Source organism: Corvus brachyrhynchos, unplaced genomic scaffold (assembly GCF_000691975.1).
Source record: "Corvus brachyrhynchos isolate BGI_N302 unplaced genomic scaffold, ASM69197v1 scaffold9, whole genome shotgun sequence".
In the NCBI taxonomy this organism is placed as follows: domain Eukaryota; kingdom Metazoa; phylum Chordata; class Aves; order Passeriformes; family Corvidae; genus Corvus; species Corvus brachyrhynchos.
The window spans coordinates 3,403,660-3,427,247 of NW_008240037.1; the positions used below are offsets into that span (position 1 = coordinate 3,403,660).

The 23,588-nt window shown below is 35.7% G+C and overlaps 1 protein-coding gene across 1 annotated transcript in view; it reads right to left on the bottom strand.

Moving 5' to 3' along the window:
• PTPRQ (protein tyrosine phosphatase, receptor type Q) overlaps positions 1–23,588 on the bottom strand; it is a 124,342-nt gene that overhangs the window by 62,471 nt on the left and 38,283 nt on the right. The window contains exons 26-35 of the mRNA XM_017743906.1: positions 22,479–22,692; positions 20,650–20,802; positions 20,352–20,531; positions 19,454–19,561; positions 16,758–17,039; positions 15,391–15,573; positions 14,587–14,688; positions 12,183–12,303; positions 8,311–8,471; positions 6,628–6,773 (exon numbers count right to left, since the gene is read on the bottom strand). Of these exons, the coding sequence (XP_017599395.1) occupies positions 6,628–6,773; positions 8,311–8,471; positions 12,183–12,303; positions 14,587–14,688; positions 15,391–15,573; positions 16,758–17,039; positions 19,454–19,561; positions 20,352–20,531; positions 20,650–20,802; positions 22,479–22,692 (1,650 nt within the window). The remainder of the gene's footprint in view (positions 1–6,627; positions 6,774–8,310; positions 8,472–12,182; positions 12,304–14,586; positions 14,689–15,390; positions 15,574–16,757; positions 17,040–19,453; positions 19,562–20,351; positions 20,532–20,649; positions 20,803–22,478; positions 22,693–23,588) is intronic.

The following is a 23,588-nucleotide window of genomic DNA, read 5'->3' on the forward strand; positions in this document are numbered from 1 at the left end:
GATTCACCATAGCATTCAGAAGACATAAACCTGTACTTTGACTCCTAATGAGTACTGATTTTTTTCTGAAATACTCGATTGTATGATGTCTATTTTTACTGCTTGTAATACTACAGAGTACATAATTGTCTTCTCCTGTTGTTTGTAATTGTTGAATGCCAGTTCAGAGATTAAAACTGTTATAATGCAGTGTGTTTATCCATATTTCATCCAGAAAATTACAAAAAAAAAAAGCAACATCTACTAATTGCTCATAGATTTCCTGAATCACGCATGCCTTGGCTGATCATTATTAATCAAAACAAAGGTCTTCTCTCTCTAATCTATTTTTATGAGAGTAGATTTTGAACTTAAAACTTTCAGTGGCAGAGATCTCACTGCATCACTTGATAAACATTTCCTTTTGTTAGTTGTCCCTCCCAATAACAACGTGCCATTATCTCTAAGGAAATGTCTATAGTGAGTGGACCATGTTAAAACAAAGGCATCAACAGAATTTTTTTCCTTTCTTCAGTTACTTGCTAATGAAAGGATAGCAGCAGAACCTAGACCCACTTTCTTTTGAACTGTGTAAGAAAATGTCACTAATACTGTGACTACAGCAATAGGTCAGTGCTTCAGATCAGCACCTCTAAGGAGGCTATTCCTGTTTAGGATCAACAACTTTGGAAGATGAAAAGAAAAACTATAAAGCATATTATTTATGTAAGTTCAGCTATACCACATAAGCAAATGTGTTGAATCATCCACTGCTTTACAGGAACCTGACTTAGAGGATCCAACACAGTTTGTTTCATGATTTGAAAATTGTTGAGAAGTTATTTAGCCCATAGGCATATTCAGATCAAGCATTAGGTCAAATCTTCGCTGCTGATTCAAAGAGCCAGTAGCATTCCTCTCTGACAGCCACGTTGCTCCATTGAGCAGATGGCATGGACAGCACTTCTCAGGACCAAAGAAGTCCTAATTTTTCTACATAGCAACATTTTCAGGGTGAGATTTATTTTTCCTAAGCCCCTGATGAATTCCAGCTATTTGGCCAGCCTCCTATTTTTGGTGTTAGATCTAATCCACATCCTCCACTTCTTTAAAAACCAAGTTAGCTTTCAAGTAAATGCTTTTCTGAAAAAGTGAGGCTGTGAGAGCAAACTTACTAAAGCAGGAGAAAGGCAACAGAAATATTTGGGTGTTAAAATTTAGAAATACCACATATAAGCACAGACATGCTAAAACTGCATACTGAAAAATGGATTGTATTTCCCATGAGGAAAGTTCCTACTGAAGAAGTCACTGTTACGTGCCCTATCACAGCTGAATCAGTACTGTACAAACTGATAGTTCAGTACACAATCTTGGTATCTGTCACCAAAACATATCAATTTATATATTTAATGCAACACATCAGCAATATTTTTTATGGGCAAAATATTTTTATTTTTTCAGAAAACAATAGGTGACACTCTCAGCCATTTCCCTGAGATTTTTATACCTGTACCTGAGACCTAGTTTTCCCTGCAGTCAATAGTACTTACATAACATAAATAAGTAAACAGTTTGTTTGGCAATGAAAATTTAAGCCTTTTTTTTGAATGCAGAACAGAAGCTGCACAAATTGTGAGTACAAATTTTTATATCCACTCCTATTAACTGAATATAAGCACACTGTTAGTTTTGCCCAAAAGATTAAGTTAAGCCAACATCAGTCAAAATACAAAAAATTCCACCTAAATATATTACTTTCTTCTAAAATTAGTTTGGATTTCACACTAGCTTCGTACCTAACTGAAAAAGGCTGGAAAGAACTTTGTGTTACATTTGGTAGGTTAAGATACAGGAAACAGTGGATCCAATTCTCAGGTATTTAATTAAACTTTCTAATACTTAAGCAGGGTATGACAGAATACATCATCTGGCCCAGAAGAAGCATTCTAATGCCCTCTTTTTGTTATTGTTATTATTATTATTATTACTGTTAGCAATGATTAGTAATTTATAACATCTAATAATGAGACTTTTTTTAATAAGCCCTTAAATAACAACCTGAGTATTCAAGGTAAAAATGGCAAGGCTACCGCATCAAGTTTTGATCCTAGATTTAACAGGAGTTTATTGGTATGAACAGCTGAAAATTCAACTCTTAGTTTAAAAAGCATACCTTTACAATTCAGCCAGCTGTCTGGCAGTTAAAGACTCAGTGAACCAACGTCAATATTATTAACGGGGTTTTGGTGGGTCAACAAACACTATTTTGAGAGGTAGTTCCTTTACTTTGAGGAGCCCAAGGAGTGGAGATTATCTCAAACTACTGATATGACAACATATTAGGAAAAAAAAGGAACACATAATTAAGAGTAACAATGAGCAGGAAGAACTGTGTGGGTACAAACTGAGAAGAGATGAAACTTGTACTAATTGTACCCTGGGGATAGAACACTATAGGAAGTTTTACAATTAACTGTGGCTGCAGATGAAAGGAAACAGCTTAGGATCTTTGGCTACAGCTGAAGAAATTCTTCCTTCTGTCCCTTTCTTCATCCATACATGAAAGAAGTTTTGACATAGCAAAGTATCAGATTATTAAAAGCAGCTAAGTGTAAGCAATACACTCAAGCCATGAAAGTGTCAGCAGAAACTAGTATCTTCTTCACCTCAGGAAGCGGCAGATATTTCCAGGGGCATAAAGCTGTAATTAGCTGTATATGGAAATATGGTGATGCTCTTCTTCACTTTTAACCTTTTTCCCCTGTTCTCTTTTCTTCTTTAGGTTCATTGTGTTGCATTCTTGTTTCAAGTTGGAGGATCACACACTTGACTCTGGCATTCAGGTGAGTGGTGACACTGTGAGGGCTAATCCAAACCATCCTTCAAGGACCGTAATAGTCACTGTTCCAGTAAAAACCTAAGTGAAGTTATTTCCTTTCTGTGTGCTCTGCCATTCTGAGACCAGCTTTTTAAAAACTTGCAGTTTATTTTAGGGAAGTTCCCCTTTTTATCCCTACTTTGGTCATATTGGTGAAACAAAATGTTTGGTTGTTAAGTAATATAGCACATTGTTTGCATCCCTTGTCTGCATCCCAAGGGTAGACCAAGTTGAATTTCACTCTGAACTGTATCCAGTCATATTCACTTCAATTGGCTTGAGGTGGAGGTTGGATGATTTGGGGTCTGATGTTCAGTTGCTAGAAGGATCATAGGCTTTTTTTCAGTACTTTGCTCCTGGTTCCCCTGTCTGGTTTGTCAGAGCGGGACATTTTTCATCTGTACTGAAATTGCTACACTGGGGAACTTTATTGAATCATAAATTTATATTTGTAATTAGCACCTTTCCCACTTTCTTGCTAATCAAAACACAAATATATAGAGATTGAATAGAAGAGTTTATTCAAATCAATGATATCTTCCATAGGTTGATATTTAGCCATGAGACAATTACTTCCATAAAGTCTTTGACTTATTTCCTTGATAAGACTGAAATGTGGGCAGTATGATTGCTTCAAGCACCAGGCAAGGCATCATGGAGCAAAACTTGCAAAGCTGCTACTGCAAACAATGAAAGCTTGAATTGTAGGAGCCCAGTAGTGTCACAGAGAAGTGATGTGAAGAAAAGGTACAGTGTCATGTCATCTGTGAAGGAAGTACTCTTTGTCAGCATACATGTCATATCTTTACAGCACTGGGACAGGATATATATACCAAGAAGTAGCATACTCCCTAGACCTATGACAGCAGAATATGAAAGATAAAGCTGAACTGGAACCTAGCCTAATGCAGGTAATGGTTTCTTCTAGCTGGCTACCAGTCATTCCTCCCTCTCTGACACATTTTCTTTTACAACTGTCAGCATCCCCATAGAAACAGCCCACTCATCTACCAAAATCCTTAAATCTAATCTCCATCACTAAATATTTCCTTCTGCTATTCTGGTTCTGTACCTTACGTCTGAGCATCCCAGGCCTTCTGACTGGACAGCTGCAGTGTTATTTTTCATGTAGACCAGTAAAGCAAAGAAACTATATATTATTTTTCTGACTTATGAAGGTACATAAATTTTCCCTTTGTGAAGGAAAACTCAAGTTTCTGCATCATGTAAAGGAGTAAACTGTATCTTTTATCTCAGGTCTTTTTTATATCCTAAATAAAACACTCTGCAGATATTAACTTCCTAGTTTTAACATATTAATAGTCAGTAGTTTATATAATTTGGTTTTAATATGCCTGAGAAGTTTGAGAGTGTGTGAGAACTGAGAAATTGAGACAACAGAATAGCACCAGTTTTAGTATGACTTCTTAATCTATTTCAGATTATGAAAGCACTGGGAGATGTTAACTTGCTTGATAATCTTCAGCAAGGGTGGATTTTCAGGCATCTAGAAGATATTCTTTAAGACTTGGACCTCTGGAATTATGTCCTGACAAAGAAACAGAGGAAAGACTGATAGAGAATGGCTGCCTACAACATGAAAATGTGAAACATGAAAAGATACCTACTTTTCAAATTCTCCTGTATAATTTCTCAAACTGAAAATACAGTTTGGATAAACATAAGCAGAATGGTTACCTCGATGCAGAGTATTTCAGCTGAGGATTCTTTCTTTCCAAATGTGTGCAATACAAAACTTAGCAACAGATCCTACAATTACATGGTTATACTTCTAAGTTACAGATAGTTGTAAGCTATACGTATGCATACTCGTGCAGCTTACAACTGTCTCTATATGTCATATAAATATATAAATAGTCACATATCAGGCTGACTTTTACACATGCATTTCTCTCTTGTAAAAAGAGTAATATAAAATATCTGACAGAAATGGGTTGGCTTTTTTTACCTGTTCGAAATCTGTCTTGCACCCACAGGCATGCCAAGGTACAGAATAGGACTGCAGCGTAGATACGGTAGTTGTTATGCTAAGCAGTGAGCAGACAGGATGTGAAGGGCAGAAGAAGTTAAAGAGAGCAGACAGATTAAGATTTGATCATGATTTGAGAGATTAACGTTCATATCCCATGGGCAATAAGAGACAGATGCAACAGCAGCTGAAACCTATCTTCAGACGGCAGAGGGATGAGATAAAAATCAAAGTCAAAATGATGAAAATGGTAGTTTCCACACACAGAAGTAGAGCTACTGTCAGCACTTTCCTGCTATCCACCTCATAATATGCCAAAGCAGCATTAACTTCCACTTGTGCCACTGTCCTTTCCCTGCCTGACTGCATTACAGGATAATAAAACTGGACCCTCGCCTTGCTGGGCCAATGCTACCGTCCTCCATCTTCCCTATCTTCCTCCTTTATTTCCAGAGTCCTGGGCACATCCTGGGGGATTTTCTCTTCCTCTCTCAGAGTAAGCTTCACCTTACTCATTCATCTCAGAGCTGCACCTTCCTAAAGGCAGGAATAGTCCAAGTCCATAGTCCTCCTCCAAAATTTCTTGAGATGTACTTCATATGATGGGCTAGTTCAGGCGCACTGATGTAAAGGTTTGCCCAGAGATTTGTTAAGAAAAATGCTGTTGTTATAGCAGTGTGTGCAAACAGAGTCTACATTCTGAACTGTAGCCCTGATTTCAATCTCAATTTTAATCAGAATATGAACTCATGGCACAGTCCTGCTTGCACCTGAAACTATGCAGAGCCAGGCAACCACATACCTTCACAGAAGTCAGAGAAGTGTACACACTGAAGTATGGCAGCAATTACTCACTCACAGATATTTGTAACATTTGTGAACGCTTTTTCTAGTTATCCTCAAACACATGCATACTTCACCTTAGACATATCTTGAGCATAAATTTATGCAGTCAAGGTTATTTTCCATACATAATTTTCTAAATGAATTTATATTTCTTGTTTTTCTTCCATATGTGTAAAACTTGTGACAAAAGACCTGTAAAGGAAGCTTATTTCCCTTATTATATTTCTGTACCATAAGATATTCATAGAAAGGAGAACAGAAAGATTATATATAAAATTGATGTGTAGTGCATAATTAAGGATGAAAGCAGCAACAGCAAAAAAACCTATGTGAAAATAAATCACCAAAATATTATTTATAAGATTTTGCCTTTTAAGCTTTAACATCAGAGTATCAATATCTTTGCTTCAGTATAGTAAACAGTAATTTCCTCCGGAGAGTAAGAAAAATATGAAGTAAAAATGTGTTCCCTACTTTCATATTACCTTCATATTTTCAATACTGTACAAACATGCATTAAAAAGTAAAACCAGAACCAGAAATTTCATTGCTAGATTAGACTAAAATAAATACTCTTGAGGATGTGCCATGCATGTAGTGGGTCTTGAGTCTATCCATTACATATGTTAAGCGTATATGTATTAAGCGCACGTGTGCATATATTTATATAGATACATGTACATATAAACTTTGCATAATGGAATATTACACAAAATCTACTGGCTTTAATGATTAATGATATGAATGCTTAGTGGGATACACAATGTAACATGATTACAAGATATGCTTCTGCCTTTGTGAGCTAAAATACTACATCATGATAAAGGAAATATGAAAAACCAATTTATTGATAACCATAAAATTGATTTAATCTTTAAGTAATTATTAGAACATTTCATTGACTTCTACAAAAGAATATAAATACGCTTACCTGTATGAATATTCCTGAATTATTTTTGAAATAAACTGAGTAGTACAGTATATTTCCATTAGGCTTTTGAGGAGGAGACCAGAATAACATTATTGATGTGGAAGTAAGGTTTCTGTATGTAACATCTTTCGGTGCATCGCTTGGTGCTGGAAAAATGTTAAGTTTTAGCATACCTAAAGCTTTTCTGTCTCAGGGTTTTGTACATTTTAGTACCTGAGGAACATCCACTATGGTAGATCTTACAGTATCCTATGGCAAATTAAATGTATTTCTGATTATGGTATAGAAAATGCTTCACAAAAAAAATTAAATAAAACTGTAAATGTAAAAATGAATTTTTAAAACACTTTTTCAACTGTATTTGTATTTAGCTGCATTTGTGAACAGACAGAGTTTTCTTATAGAATTTGTCCTGTACTTACTGCTTTGTGCACATAGAAAATCTAATTGGCAGACATTGAAAGTTGACAGAGTTAGGTCTCTATACTCCAAATACGGTTAGTAGGGAAAAAAAGGACTTGTTTTACAAAACCTAAATTAAAAGCCTTGCTCTCTCTGATTATAAACAGAACTTAGTCTCACAACCTATGTGGGTAAACCAGGTACATAACTTGGACAGTATGATAATTTCACTTTTTTCCTCTTTTCTCAGCCTATTAAATGTGCAGGAGGACTCCTGTAAGACTTCTTCAGTTAATCTCTCCTCCTGTTTTATAAAGAATAGCAGCATATGGTTCTTCTCAGTAACACAGTGATGTAGGAGAGCTAAATTCAATCCCTTAAGTCAGCTTAGGAGAATTTAAATCAAGATTTCTCAGCATCCAAGAAACTGCTGTACAGAACATGCAGTAGAGTACTGAACACTCTAAGTTATGTACCTCTCTTGCTTTGTGCTGCTCTAGTTTGTGTAAAATACTAAAATATTAATTGGAGGGGGAACCCCAGGACCAGTAACTAAAAGTCTGTCCCTATAAAGTCAATTCTTATTTCCATAACAGCTTTAATAGCAATGACTGTAAATACCTACAACCTGATGATGTAGACAGACTTTGGAGGGATGGCTTCAATAGATGCTAATCCTGCCAGTGGTTGTGAGTTGGGGAATTGCTTTATCTATGCAGGATGATTCTGAAGTATGCCTACATACACCTATTTTGGAACCACATCAATATGATTGATGCAAAACCAGACACAGTACTTAAACTGAATGACTTTCAAAGCACAGTATACACTATGATCATATAAAAGTCACTTTCCATGTTGGAAGTATAAAATAATTAAAATAGAATAAACAAATCAATGTGCACTTATAGAGCTCATTTTCGAATTAAAAATATTTCAGATTTAAGAGGGATACTCTAAGGAGTATTTTCCCTATCAGAAGTTGTGTCACGGCAGCTTAAAGTAAGGATCTAGTAAAATATATTACAAAAATAATTTATTTCAAAGTTTAGAATGAAATTATTTGGATCTTACCTGTTCTGAAGAGAAATGCTAATTTCTTCTCAGTATAAGTTAACATAAATACCAATCATAATTTTATAGAGCCACAGATACTTGTAGCACGTCTCTTCTTGACAAGTCAAATGTCACTTCTACTTCAGTGGCTTTATTAACTTAAATAAGGCTGACAGAATTTTAAGGCTGAATGAAAATAAAGGTTCATAGTGTGTATAAGCTTACCTCCTTCAGAAGTTCTGAATGTTATAGTATCACTTTTTACATTGCCATCTCCAAATCTTGTACTTGCTGTTAGGTAAGCACTATACTCATAGTTATATTCTAGGTATGTCAACTCCAGCGATGTTTCTGTTACATTTACACTCCTCTTTGACATTTTATTCCTAAAGAAAAAAGTATTTTATTAATTATATACACATGCCATATCTCTCTATATACAATTATGGCATTCGTTGTAAAACTGAAACATGCAATATTGTGTTAAATACAAGTAGTTTAGGTTTTTAAAATAGGCTAGGATAACTTTTTGTCTTTTATGGTGAAAAACTAACTTTTTACTGTGACATCGAGGTAGGGCTCTTCATTTTGTTCCTTAAAATAATAACACCCCAATACTCCACAGAAATATGGTTATAAATTACATCAACAAAGACAATGGCTATATGAAATAACTAAGGAGGAGTATTTCTATCTCTTAGCTGCTTTCAAATGGTTATGTGTACCCTTGGGAAGGACAAAGTAGGGCATAACTAAACTGTCTCCCTGGACAGGAATAGCGAAATATAAAAAGATTATAGCAGGGAGCATGCCCTACTGTGACACTGTGAAATTGGTCAGAAGGCTGAAGTTATAAATGGAATAATAGAAGATGATATGGAACAGGAATTAGCTGGTGCTGAGTTAATTCTGGTGGAATGTAGCAGAGGATCAGAATGGAACTCTAGTCAGGTCAAAACCCGCCTAGAAAGACTGTAAGATGTAACTTTAATAAAACACTGCTATTAGCATAGGTATGAAATGATTATCAGAAAGTAAAATAAGATACAGAAATAACTAACTTGAATTCAAAAAGTCTTTATTCATTGTAAAGTCATTATTCTTTGTAAAGTTAATGTAATCTTTTAAGAAAAAAAAAAAGGAGGAAAATAAAAACCTAACATTCCATTCCTTCAAAGATTTCTATATGAGTAGGTGTCCTGTGTCTCTAATAGGATTTCATACAGAGATGATAATTTGATAAGTAAAACAAAATGTCTTACTCCAGGAGTCACTGTGAAGCTTTTCACAAATGACAATGTGTTCTAATACTAAAAAAAAGAAAAAAGTTATTAAAAACTACTAGATTTTCATCCTTTGATAACTGGATGACTGTCCTATTAGCAAAAATCACCATCTAATATATCTGAAATAAGGTTACATTAACAAATAAATGGAATGAGAAAATGTATGAGAATGAAAAAAAAATCCTCCTTAACCCTCAGATTTTGAGTGGAATGTCACTTGACATGGGAAACACTCTTGGCAATAGAGAAAGTTAACATTTACATTTTTCCCAAACTTCTGACATTTTTAATAGTCAGTAAAATTTACAAGAGATTGCAGCTGTGCTTATCAAACCCTATACAAAGAAAGACATCTTTTCCTGGATCTTTGCCCAGTGTATTCTTAGTATGGAAATACGTATCTGGTTATAATTTAAGTAAGAAGAAAATCCACAGCTTAGTGCTGCAAACATTTCTACTCTTGAGTAACTACATTTTTACATCTGAGTTGTCAAAAAACATTTCCACAACTAGGCACAGAAAGAAGAACAAAAGCTTGAGGTATTTCAAGGGAAGTTGATTTTCTGTTCAGAAACAACTGAGATTGCAATAAAAATAAGAAATCACTAATCAAAGTGAGTGCAGTCTTCACAGACAGCAAGAAAGTACTTAGCAGAATAAGTTAAGCCAAGAAATCTTAATGAAGAAAAATATTACAAAAAGGTCTTAAACAGCATTTTTCAAAAATGCAAACAACAGAGATTCTAAGAAATTGCATACTTTCATTTGATAAATACAGGTACCATATTTTCTTAAAAATCTGTACTTGAAAATAGATCTAGTCAACAAGTATCTCACAAAAATTTGTAGAAAGGATAATGCCAAAAAAACAATGGCTACATACATGTTCAGCAATTTTGTTAATTGCACATTTAATACTCAAAAATTACATTTAGGGAGTATGAGTTTGTAGGCTCAAGGCAGGAAGAAAGTTTCTTTGATACTCCCTAGCACCCAAAACCACCTTGTCTTCTGACCAATTCCATGAAATATAACTGAAAACATTGCAGATTATCACCCTCTCTATTCTCTTTGTTGTGGATTCTTGTTCCAAATCAGCTAAAGAAAGGTTACCAAATTCTCTACAACTGTCGCAAAATATTTAAGTGAAGGAACACTTATTTAACATCTGTAGTAACCTTCTTCCTTCTGCTTTATTGAGAAGCACTGGGATTAACAATCTCCTCCAAAATATATTGAATACCTCCCAAGAGCAGCAACTATATGGCACTACAGTTTGCCTTGTCAAATCTCCCCCTGCAATGCATTTTATGAAACTGTAGAGACAACTCTGTTAAATACTTGAAATTTCTCTCCTTCCTCCACCCCCCTCCCTCCCTGCCAAGGAAGGAGTGAAGTTATGGCCTCTTTGAAGGCAAAGGGAGTTTTTCTCCAATGTCCTTGCCTTAACATGGTACATAAAGCCTCTCTAAATTTAGGTATGGCACAGTAACGACAGACAAGACAGAGCAAAAAGAATATGGGGCAAGGCTTACAGCAAGAGATTATGTGGTTGCTTAATTGAAATATTTAGAAAGACGGATCATTTAAGAGTTTTTTTAAAAAATACTTCTGGTTAAATCTTTTCTCATAGTAACAAAAGCAGTAAGTTATGAGGGAACATAAGGATGAAAACTTGCATAACCTCAATTCTTTGAACACAGTATGTATCAAAAAACATAGCCCTTATCATGAAGTAACTCTTCCCTAGCTCGAGGACGGTCATCATTTGAAAGAGCAACAGACATTTCCAATAGAGTAGAATTAACAAGAGAAGACAAATTTAACTTTTCTGAAAAGAAGACCTTGCTCCTCTTCACTTTATCATCAACTTAACTAGAAATTACAATTAAAAAAAAAAAAAATGTAGTGACTGAGGCCAAACCCTACCCCAAAACTGTCAAATAACGATAAAATAATGTAAGCTCAAGAGCAGTGTGCCCATAACAACTGCAGATTTGCACATCTGGTTTACATCTTATAATGTGCACTTTAGTATTTGATTCCTGCACCTTAGTACTGGCAATAAAATGGTAAAGCACAAATGCAATATATTAATAGTGATCAATAAAAAATATTTTCACTCCCAGTAGAAGTTATAGATCTTTGAAGAGATGCCACGTCACTTGACCAAACTATGTTATGCAAGGAATAGGACAGAAGCTGCAAGTTTTAAAGTGACAAAAGTCCTTTGTAAAGGTGAGAAAATATCACAGCAGGATGTCAGGAGGGAAAAAATGGGAAAAAAAGGTTAGATAGAAAAAACTAAAACACAATAAATGAAAAGTATCTGTTAAAAATACTCTTTTGCTATTAATGTAATAAAACCAAAATATAACAGCAGATATAATTGATAGCTCATACAAAAACTCTGAACATGGCTCTTACTGTCTAAAAGAGGAGGCAATATTTCTCTATTTTAAGCCTATTTCAAATCTCCTTGACAATTCAGCATGGGTTTGTGCCCTGCTGTGCAGCAGGCCTAATCAGAATATAATGAAAATAGTCACCATGCTCTAGTTTAAATTTGAATTCACTTACTACAGCATAATGTTTGGAAAAATGTTGAGGATTCTTACAAAATGTTGAAATTGTTCCCCCAGTTTTTGGCTACTCTGAATTTGCATATACAAAAGTCTAGTATTTTAAGTGCTGGATGAATATTTGTTCTCCCAAAACATATAATCAACATATTGTGTAATAAAAACCTAACATTCCTGATAGGTTACAGATTAACATTTATCCTCAGAACTACTTCCAGAAAAATCTTACCAGACATAAACTGTGTAATAGAGGATAATTCCATTTGGCTCCAGTGGTGGTTTCCATGACAACTTCACAGTGACACCCAACAACTGTTGTACAGAGAGGGCTTGTGGAGGAGAACTTGGAGCTATAAAATGAGAGAACAGGACACAACATCTTGTTGAACAGCTAAGATCGATGGGATACACAGCATCCTTAAATGGGCTTTTAATTATTTGTGATAGAAAATTAACCTTGTACCACACGGGTACAGTATCCATCAGCTAATGTTAAGGCACAGCTTCTTTTCCTTTTTCTGACAGATGATAAAAGAAGATTTTGCATGGTGGTGTTAGAACATCTGTTTCTGTGATTCAATGGAAAAAGTACTTCATGAGAAAACAGAGCGGTGGCTAGGTCACAGTGACTCACCTACTGCCCGAGTATATTGCTGTAATTTTTTTTCCCTTCTAATAAAAGCAAGACCTTTATAGATATGAACACATGTAAAATACAGCATAATAGTTCCCCTGAGGAAAAAAAGATGCTGTAAAGAATAATACAAAACACCAAAAGGTGGAAAAACAGATAAGCATGGCATTGAGAGATTATAAAATTGTGGGATACTAGACAGTGATAAAATCTATTCACTCCATCAGATAAGGACCACATTCATACATTTAACATGTCACAAGGGCAAATTAAAAGATAGACATTCACTGAGACCCTTAAAATTCATTTTAAGATGATCTCTAGATGACACCCTATCCCAACTCTCTAGGGAAACATTGTAAGCAAATGAAAATGTTAGACCATGTTTGATTTTTTTTCTAAGGTTCTTATTAATTTTACTGAGGAAAAATAACTCATGTATGCATAAGCAATACTGCTTTATTGTCAGTGTGTTATTGAGAAATGAATCTTCATCTTGATTCACAGACCTATGTATCACTATAAAGTAATATTAGAATTACATTTGTTTTTCTCAAATTAAACTGAAGAGCATCATGCACTAAAAATTCAGGTCATAGCTGTAGTCATGCATGAAAATTGAGAATATGAGCATAACTATTAGCAAATCTATGAAACATTTGGTCTGAACCTTGGAACACTGTGTTCCTGTGAATACGGAACATGTGGTGTATTATAAATATTGTTGTTTTTCACTTCTTGTTGCTTTCACTAATTGAAAGTTGGCATAAAGGTTTTATAACTCTTTATATTATAGGAAAAACTCTTTTATATTGTTCATTAACAAAGTTTCACTGAATTCAGTGAGTTTATATGCCAGTGAAAATTGTTAACAGCTGTATTTTGTTTTACTTGTTATATTATCCTCAGTGGCTACATAATAAAAGATCTGTCATACAGTGAATGTCATCTTTTTGACATGTCTAGTTCATTCTACAATTCTTATTCAGAGGATTTTTTTCCTAAAGAATAGAAACTTCATTGCTCTAAATAAAAATACTCTCTGCTAAAAAAATGGATTTATCCAAACGAGCTCTTTTCAGTCTGCTCCACCAACATAACTCTTGAGCAAAGTTTTTATACTGATGGTGTGGCTGGTGGGTTGCTTGTGTCAATGCCACTTTAGAATAGATTCCCAGAGATTTCCTCCCTAATCAATGGAGAGGAACAGACACAGCCTTCTCCAAAATGTGTCTCACAGCACCTAAGTTAAGATTTTTGCTATGAATTTTTTTTTCAGAATTCCCTGGCAGAATTAGAGAGGTGACCAATGATAACTTCCCACAACTACATTGTGTACTGAAAGTACAACTATAATTTTAAGGTTACTCTGCTGATTTGTTACCTACTGTACAAATTAGCAGGGGTTGCAACAACTGTCTTCTACCCTCAGCCTGCAGTGCAGAACACTCCCCTGCTCAGTTTGGAAGTCTAGTGCTACAGATGATGGACTTCGGTCATTTTCATAATATTAATAATTTCATATCTATCTATATGTATCTGTACATGCATCTGTTTAGAAGAATGCAAAAATCTTTCCCCAAAAAAACCCACAGAAATGTCCCTGGGCAATTCAAACTGGCTTTTTGTGGTTTTCCTTTTCCCCAGCTCTCACATGACTGAAAAACCGAATACAGTATTTAATTCTACCATGTCATGTATCAGATTAAAATAATATGAGTACATTAAGATTCTTCAAATTCATAAGATATTGGTAAGGCCAAAAGTCCATGCACAGCAATTGCGACATTTCATATAGCTTGTATTGATAAATCTTTTGGTAGATAGATAGATAGATAGATAAAGTATGTTTGTGTGTAGATACATAGACACAGATAGCAATGGAGAGACATAACTGCCAAAAAAATGCATAAAACTTAAAAACATCTGACATGAAGTATAAGAGTAAATTAAGAATACAGGTAGACAATAATGTACTGAAACTTCTGTTCTGACTTACCATCTTCATCAGTTAGTATATGCAGAGGTGAACTACGAACACCCTCCCCCACTGTGGTACTAGCAGACACTTCTACAGTATATTCTGTATATTTATTTAAATCTAAATAAAAAAGAATAATTCAATAAAACAACCATTCAATGGGACAAAATAATACTGTAAGTATTTTTGAAGTGGTGAATAAGCCTATCACACTCAACTATATCATTAGAGACTGAAGTAAGCGTTGGGAAAGCTTGGAGCACAAAGTATTTTGCAAAAGAATGGGCAAAGCCCTAATTACCAGTTAATACTTCATATTCCTAGAATGCTTTGCAGTTTGTCCTTGGCTGTACTCGGAAAATGTTGCAGTGAAGGTACTGAGATCCCAGCACTAATTGCTGTGACATGCCTCAGCAATAATGACAGAACTTGGGAAAAGATGCAAAGGTGAGTGGAAAAGGAAGTTTTTTATCCAGAATGTTTTACCCAGTATTTTTATCCAAAATAAGTTCATAAAAATATGCAGGTGACTTGAGGGTTTACTTTGTTACAATGATAGGTCTGCAAATATAGCTATTGAAGTTCCTTGTACTTTAAACATCTAAAATACAGTGAGATATATGTTAGACTATACCATTTAATGCCCATTTCACCACATTATGGCAAGACGCAAGTTATTTCTTAGGACAGAGAGCAAAAAACTTTATGTTAGGGCAAAAAGGATCAGGTCCAACCAATGAACTAATATACCTCTGTCTGTCTGTTGCATGCTTCTCAGAACAACTTACAGTTGCCGTAAGTTCCAGATTATTATATACTGGCCTGTGATACGTAGTGTCAGAAGAGTAGTGTTTATGACTCTTTGCTCAGTCCCATTAGTCCTCGTGAGATATATTGTGTAGGTCTGTACGATTCCATTGGGAACGGATGGTGGAAAAAATGATAATTCAATTTCCATGGATGAGATGTTCCTATAGGTTATGTTTTCTGGTGCAGAATCAGGAACTAGAAGAAAAAAATTATGGAAGGTTTCAGTGAGTTTCGTCGATTTGGAAAGAATTTTTATAAATTGGTTTCAATGAAACACATTGTAAACATGTGGATTTGTATCCTATTTTTTTTATGAAATACATTTTAAAAGGGGACGGATTGGAAGATCAAAACCACTCAGATACACACAGTAACAACAAGGTAATTTTTAAAAAATGGATAGAAATCATCTTAATAGGCCATATTAAAAAACCTGGAGCATGACACTAAACTTTCCTTCTAACACTCCAGAACTATCACTGCAATTCTTCAAGTTAGCTATTATTAGGATATTTTTCATGTTGTGCTACCATAATTTACACTTGCAACATGCATTTTCTTTCTTTTGCCTGGGTCCCCTACACAAACAGTATAAATACTCGCAGGAAAAAAAGGGAGCCAAACATGCTGCTGGAAGGGCCCTGAAAGTAACCCTTCTCTTGGATGCTGGGACTCAGGGCCAGTGTAGTCAAGGGCTGCCTCCTCCTTCTGCCAGGCAATGCTGTGGGGAGGCTGTGGCCAGGGCTGACCACTGCCCTCGGGGAGCTGCTTTCAGCAAGGGCTCTCAAGTTTTTCCCCCGTCTGAATTACAGCTCCTGCTTCGCCGCTGTCATGGCTGTGCTTGGCCATGGGCCCACTGATCCAGTCCCTGCCTTGCATCCAGTCCCTGCCCTGCATCCAGTCCCTGCCTGACATGGCAGCCAGGCCTCAGCTTGGCTCTCCCCCTGCAGGCCTGCAGCTGGCGCTGGACTGTATCTGGTTTGGTTACCATCACCAAATTTGTGAACTTTCTTTCCTGGCTTGACCTCAGACCTGCCATGTCAGCATGAAGTGTTTGGCATCCCAGACTGGCCCTGGCTGCTCCCCCTCACCCGCCCTGCGCTCTTCACAGCAGGGTGGTGAGATGAGTCCTGGCAAGTGAGGCCTCTGCCCAGCTGGCCTGAGGACCCCTGGGCTCTTGGCTCCCCATCCCTTACCAAGCACCTGGCCTTGCTTTTTTGCTTTGTATATAAAAGAGAAAAACTGGATTCAAACTTACTGCCTTGCAAAGCAAGCAAATACTTTTTAAATTATTAAATCTTATCTCCTGGCCATCAAAGGTTATCATAAGCAGATTCTTCTCACAAATTTTCACTTTTAAAATAATATAATGTACTCACCAGTTTCAGAAGTTCTGACCAGAAGTGGAAAAGACGACTGATTCCCATGGCCAAGTCTGGTGAATGCCCTTACTGAGATGTAGTAAAGAGTATATGGCTTCACTTCACTTAGTGATACACTTGTAGATGAGGCATTTTTAATGAAAAAATCATTGGAATCGCTGTACAGAACTTCATAATGAGTTATGAGACCATTAGGCTGCTCAGGTGGTAACCATCTCAGATTTATTTCTGTTGCAGTTACATTTATTAATTCTAAGCTTTGAGGTGGGGAGTCTGGTTCTGCAATACAGAAATCAGAAAAAACCCCATTTCAATTAGTTGAATACAGAACTGAGATCATAAACCTATTGGATCCTGACATTGGATCCTAACTGTACCAAAGGGGCTACACTCATTTTCTCACTCTCCATCTCAAAGTCTTACTGCTTTTTACCTCAGTTAATTTTGGTATGTCTCTTTTCCACTCATAAAACTAGGTATCTTTTTGAGCTATGACACTTTAGCTTTTCTGGAATTTCTTTTCTCATCCACGTCTAAATCTATCTGAAACTGCATTTATTAAGAAAAAAGTTTCTTCTCTCTACCAGTCTCATGCAGACTGATCTTTCAAATCCTCTCATTGTCTTCTTCATATTCAGTTCTTTAAATTTAGATTAATGTCCTCTTACTGCTTTCTATGTAAATAACCACGCTTTGTACTTCACTCAACCAACTATTGAATCAAGAAAGGGACCGTATGCACAGTAACTAAACTCCCTTTAGTGAACCCAGCGTAAATCTTACACACTCTGGTGTGAAGGTCATGCACAAAACAAGTCCAGCTCCGGGGTGATGTGTTGGCTAAATCTACTGGCAAAGCATGAGTTCATGTGACTCCAGTGAGCTAATAAGGCATGGAAGTGTTGAAGGAGTGAGTGGGCTGCACTTATGAATAAAATCAGCTCTGAATGTCAACTTTGATTCCACTGAAGGCTTCACCACTTCACCCCTGAAATAATCTGTAAAATCAAAATTAAAATATACTACCTACCCAGAATCATAGGATTCAGTTTGTGTACGAATGCCCGTAAGCAGGTATTTCAGAATTCATCATAAATTTTTTTGCCTAAAAGGTCTCACAAATTGCTTTCATTCCTGATTTCTGAGCACATGAATGGAAAGTGTTAACTGTAACAGATCACTGCTCTCTGGATGACAAGACGGCCCACATGGATATTTCCCATGTGAAGAAGCTTAATTTTTAATTGAAATGCATTTTGCAATTTATCTGGCATGGTAAAATATTTAAATGCAGCAGCCTAGTTCCTTCCATTCTAATGTAAGTTATCTAAGACAGTTGTAGTGAATCTTTTATTTGGAGGTATCTCTCTTTTCAAGAGTCAAACAAATTGTTGTTCGTAGGTTGGCTAAAGTTAGGAGACATAAATCTCAGCCTGAATTACCTCAGGAAAGCTAAACAACAAGAAGTAGAAAATTAATTACGCAGAGCCTTATAAAAAGGCAAGAATTCTTGATGGGTTTCTCCCTGGTTTCCTCAAGGTTTGTGTGGCTCTTTTATGAATGAATGAACCGTTGGCCTGAAAGTCTACTCTGAAAAAATTTCTTTAACGCTCAAAGGCAAGGGATTGCAAGCTCTCAGAGGAAAGAATGTTTATATAAGTAACTTTCTATTATTGTGATATGCCTTTCCTCTGTTAAAAAAAACGTAACAGCATAGAAGCATGTAAATTAAAAAAAAAAATTGCAAGTATTTTAAGTTTCACAGTTTAATTTGATATTTTGCATGGTTATTCAAATCACCTAAGCTTCATAAATACCCATGTTTTTTAATCCTGTAGTCCTTCCTTTCCTTTATTGACACTCAATTGTTTTTCTTGTATTGTGGTACATTTGACAATGAGAGAGAGAAACGACAACAGAGCAATCACACCCTATTACTTCAGTAAAAACTGGAAATAACTTTGCTGAAACCAGTGAAAATACAAACTTGATACAAAAGAGAAAAGACTAATATTCATGACTCTGCTCTGCAAATTGAATTCCCATGTTTTCTTTGCAGAAGCCAATGACAACTCCAGCTCTTGCCCCAGTGCTTTCATGGGTTGAAACTGCCTCGCAAGTAAGAAAGGAAGATTCAGAAATCTTCCTAATGTACTATTATACTGTACATTAAACCTATTGATCAGTCTTAAAATTAATAACACCTATACAAAAAAAACTGCATATAATATTAAGCATAAAAAAATCTTCATTTTATCAGCTTCTTTGCCTACAGATAGCAAAATGGCCTCTGAATTGTTGAAAGCTGCCATGTCCATACGCTTCAAAACCAAACTAATTTACACATGATAACATAAAAAGAAAAAGAAATAAGACTGAGTCATAAAGATTATGATTTAGATGGATTTAGATTGTTTTGAGAGAGGGAGCCTCAGCTCTGCAGCTTTCCTTCCATTTGTCTATCACAATCAAAATTAGCTGATTCCAGGTCATGCCGCAGCTTTCATCATTATTTTTTTAGCACTTACCTAAAAATGGTCTGAATGAAGTCACTGACTGTTAGAAGACTAATAATTTCAACATTGATTTTATTCATACACTTTCTTCCCCCTTTATGTATGTGCCAGTCTTCTTTTTGAACAAACACAAACTTCAGTACAGAAAATAAATCATCATTGCAAACAATGTATTACCGTCCTCAGGGGTTTGCACAAAAACATCATTCTCTTCAGACAAAGCACTTTCTCCAACTGCGGTAGAGGCTGCGACTCTCATTTTATAACTTGTGTACTTTTTTAAACCTGAAAAGATTAAGTTAAAAAATTTAGGCTCTTAACTTCGTAAACAAGGCTGTCAACTTCTTTTGTCATAGTTACTTACAAAACTATAATACTGGATACTGTTCTCAGAGTTTTTGATACACCTTTGTCACCTAAAAGAGTACGTGCAATACCATTCATTTGGTGAAGTCAAACAGGCATACAGTTTGAAGTAAGTCAACTAGTTTCAACCCTGTAAACAGCTTAAAGAATTTGTCAAGGCAATCAAAGAATGTATATATGAACATCCAAATATGGGGGTTTAGTCTGTATGCATTTTTCTGATTAAAATCAATATATGCCTGAAACTCCATTAGGAATATGTTTGCTTCAATTACTATAAAAATTACCAACTTAAAATAAGAAAACTGTTATTAATATCAGACAAATACTGTGAAAGCCTGAAAACAACTTGACAATTTAGGAAAATTTTCCTATGGAGACACAAGAGACTGAGGCAAATATTCCAAGGAGAAATCCATTTCACAATTTACTACTTTTACCATTTCAAAAATTACTGTTTATCTTACCTAGTCCTCTTCTCCCATCTCACATACTCTACATATTGCTCCACAGTAGACAAGTGTGAGTAGTGTCCCAGCCCTGTTTTTACATGCAGTTTTGTTGTGTGTGTGTGGATGTGTGTGAATGTGTGAGATTTGATCCACCTACATTTTAAATGGCTACATTATATAAAATTGGAGAAAGTAATTTTGTAAAGTGTACTTGCAAGTTTAAATTTTTATATTTTTTTCACGAAATGACACTGTACCTGTCATGAGTAAGCTGTTGTTTGAAGTTGTTTCATGAAATGCTCTTTTTGTATCCAGTTCCATAGCATAAACAGTATAATGAATGATTTTCCCATTGGGATTTGCTGGAGGATCCCAATACAGCAAGACAGAGGAGGAGCTAATATTCTTGTAAGATATATTTTGTACTGAGCTTGGAACTTAGACAAAAACATAAAAAAATGACAATAAGTAAATAAATTAATAAAAAAATTCAAACATTCCATGAAATAAGTCATGTATGTTAACTTTGATAATACCAGAGTTATAACAATTTACCTTGTTCGTGTGTCCTGACTGTAAGAACTGATGGTGGTCCTTCTCCAACAGCAGTGAAAGCAGACACACTAATTGTGTAATCTGTGAAAGGTGTGAGGCCCTTTATAACATATGACAGGTCTTCAGACAAAATGTCAATGTTATATTGATTATCTGTGAATAAATAGAGAGAAATAGCTCTTACTCATAAAGTCATTTTATTTCTTATGCATTCTGAATTCACCTTGGCATGATTCACCTTTACGAACTATTTTGTTCTAAAAGAATTAACTTTCATGTCAATTATAAAAATATAAAGAAAAGTCTACATTCCACCTCTTAATTCCACAAAGGAGTGTCTACTATAGGTCCATTTTCATGTGTACAGTAGATTGGGCTGGGTGAAGGAATGAGTGAACAAAAGTAGAATTGTGAGGTTTTGTGAGTTATCCCCTAGAAACTAGGAAAGGGTACTTTTGTATGAGACCTAGTCTCTCCAGTGATTTCAGAACCATGGGTCCTAGATTGATGGAGCTTTTGAGGGGTTTTAAATATTTTTAATTGAGAAAGACAGATTCCCTCTTCCTTGCCCTCCCAATGGGGCTAGAACAACTATACTTGGAAAGGCTGCTTGCACAGATCCCTTCATGCTGGTATTTTTAGCAGAAGAGTTGTGGTCAGTAGAATGAAGAAGCCATGCATGCCCACAAAGAGATTTTGGCGCACTTATGATAAAGTTCAAAGTCAGCCACGATCCAACTGTACCAACCAAAATCATCTGCTATAAAGCAGTCATTATGCCAGTGCAACATGAAGAAGTTTGGGTGCTTCACATACCTGAATATCAGGCTCAGAGTTCAGTGAGAAGGGCATTAAAATGAAGGCATTGAAAAATCAGCAGACCCTGTTGAAAATTTGGCTGTCAACAGCTTTAACTACTATAATAACTCCTATAAAATAATACTTATATGCTAGATCACAACAGACATTGGCTGAAATCAATTTTCAGCAACACAGGCATCTTTTAGCAACTTAATACTTCAAGATGAATGAGGCCAAAAAATATTTACATTTAAAACACTGTACATTTCCTGTGTATGACAAAGAAGATTCTTCAGGCTTAACATAGCACAGAAAATATCCACTGTAGGTTAAAATAATGGATTAAATACTGGTTTTAGATACTGGTGCATATAAATTAATTCAGTGACTTAATTAAATTAATTAAAAAAAATAAAACCTTTATTTTCTCCCCACTGTTTAAAACACTGTAAAAATTTAGAGTGGTATTTGAAATCCCTGCCTGTCAGCTGAGACCTGCTTAATGATTTGTAAATATCCATACTTGGTAAAGAAACAGTGGTCCATTGATAATACAGAACAAGTGTACTCACTAATGACATCACCATGTCATGGGGTCATCTCCACCTGTTTGTAACCCATATAGCAAAGTTGTAACTTTTTGACCTATTTACCTTCACTGACATTTGAAAACCTATTAGTCAAAAGGCTTAGAGAAATCAAGGTCTCTGAAGGGCTTGGAGGTATGTTAATCCCTGACAATCACACCTGCTTTGGCAACTGTAATAACTGATTGTCTATGCAGCTTGGCTGATGGCTTTCGGGTGCTCCTTTCACTAGGAAGAAGGTCAGCTGGGTGACAAGGGGCTAGTTCCTGCCTGTGTGGCATTCCCATTTGTTTCAGAAGGTTATTTGGTAGTAAAAAAATTCTGACTCCAGCAAATGACCCATTTATAATTTGCTTGAACCATGTGCTAAAGATCATGGGACAGTGATGGGGGTCCTTCAGAACAAACAAGCAGGTAGAAAAATACCCTAAAATATCTTACCCAAGGAAGAATGTAATTCTGCAGCTCCAGTTATATCAGGCAAATTATCACCAGATACACTTGTAAACATTACTGGGGAAGCTGTCTGAATGCTGGAAAACATTTCAGCTGAACCTTCATATAAATCATTGTCTGCTTCCATTGAATTCCAAGTGGGAGAAGGAGGTCTGATACTTTCATTTATTGCATATGGTTCCAAAGTATCAATCAGATACTAAAAATTAGACATATAAAAAGAAATCACAAACCTAGTCATCAGTAAATTACATAATTTAATTTATATATAATATAGAAATAATGCTTGTATATTTGTGTATGCATATACATACTATATAAATGTTGGCATACAAACATTATTGATCATTAGAATAATTTAAAATTATAATCTTTATCATAAAAATGCTCAGCTTCCAGTAGCCTACAACTTTTTATTCTGGTTGTTGTTTAATCAAACACCCCTTTTTAAAAAAACTCTTAAAATATCTATTTTATATTAAGGTGGTAATTTAAGAGTAAAGCCTTTAATTTAAAAGCTATATCCTTGGAGCAATATTGAATAGATACACATTTGAACTTGGGAGATTCTGTTTGTGCTAACTACATTCTGAAAGAAGGCAGCAGGCATTGAAAACAAGAGGACTTCAGATGGCCCTTCCTGTCCCTCAAGAAAAGGATTAGCAGGTTGACTAGACCTCTGAGAGGGAATAAGAGGAGAGGGAGAAAACCTGAAACTGATGAAATAAAAGGGAGAGGAAAAATAAGGGTGTGTATATGTGAAAAGGGAGAGTGAAAGGGAGGTAAGTTATACAGGGGACTGTAGGACAGAGGAGGCAAAGAACAAATGTTGGAAAAGGATGGCAGTAGATGTAAGTGGAGCAAGAACAACAAAGAGAGGAGAAACAAAAGCAGAAAAGAGAGAGAGGCTAGAGTATAGGTACAAAATGGTGTGTTAACACCAGATCTTCATGCCCCTTCAAAATCTGGGACCAAATCCAGGACTCTGGTGTCTCTGAATTGTTCTGCTGTCATGTGAAACACTCCCCACTCACACATATGGCCCATCTCATTGCCAGAAAGAGATGCTTTTACAGTGATGTAACTGAGACACAT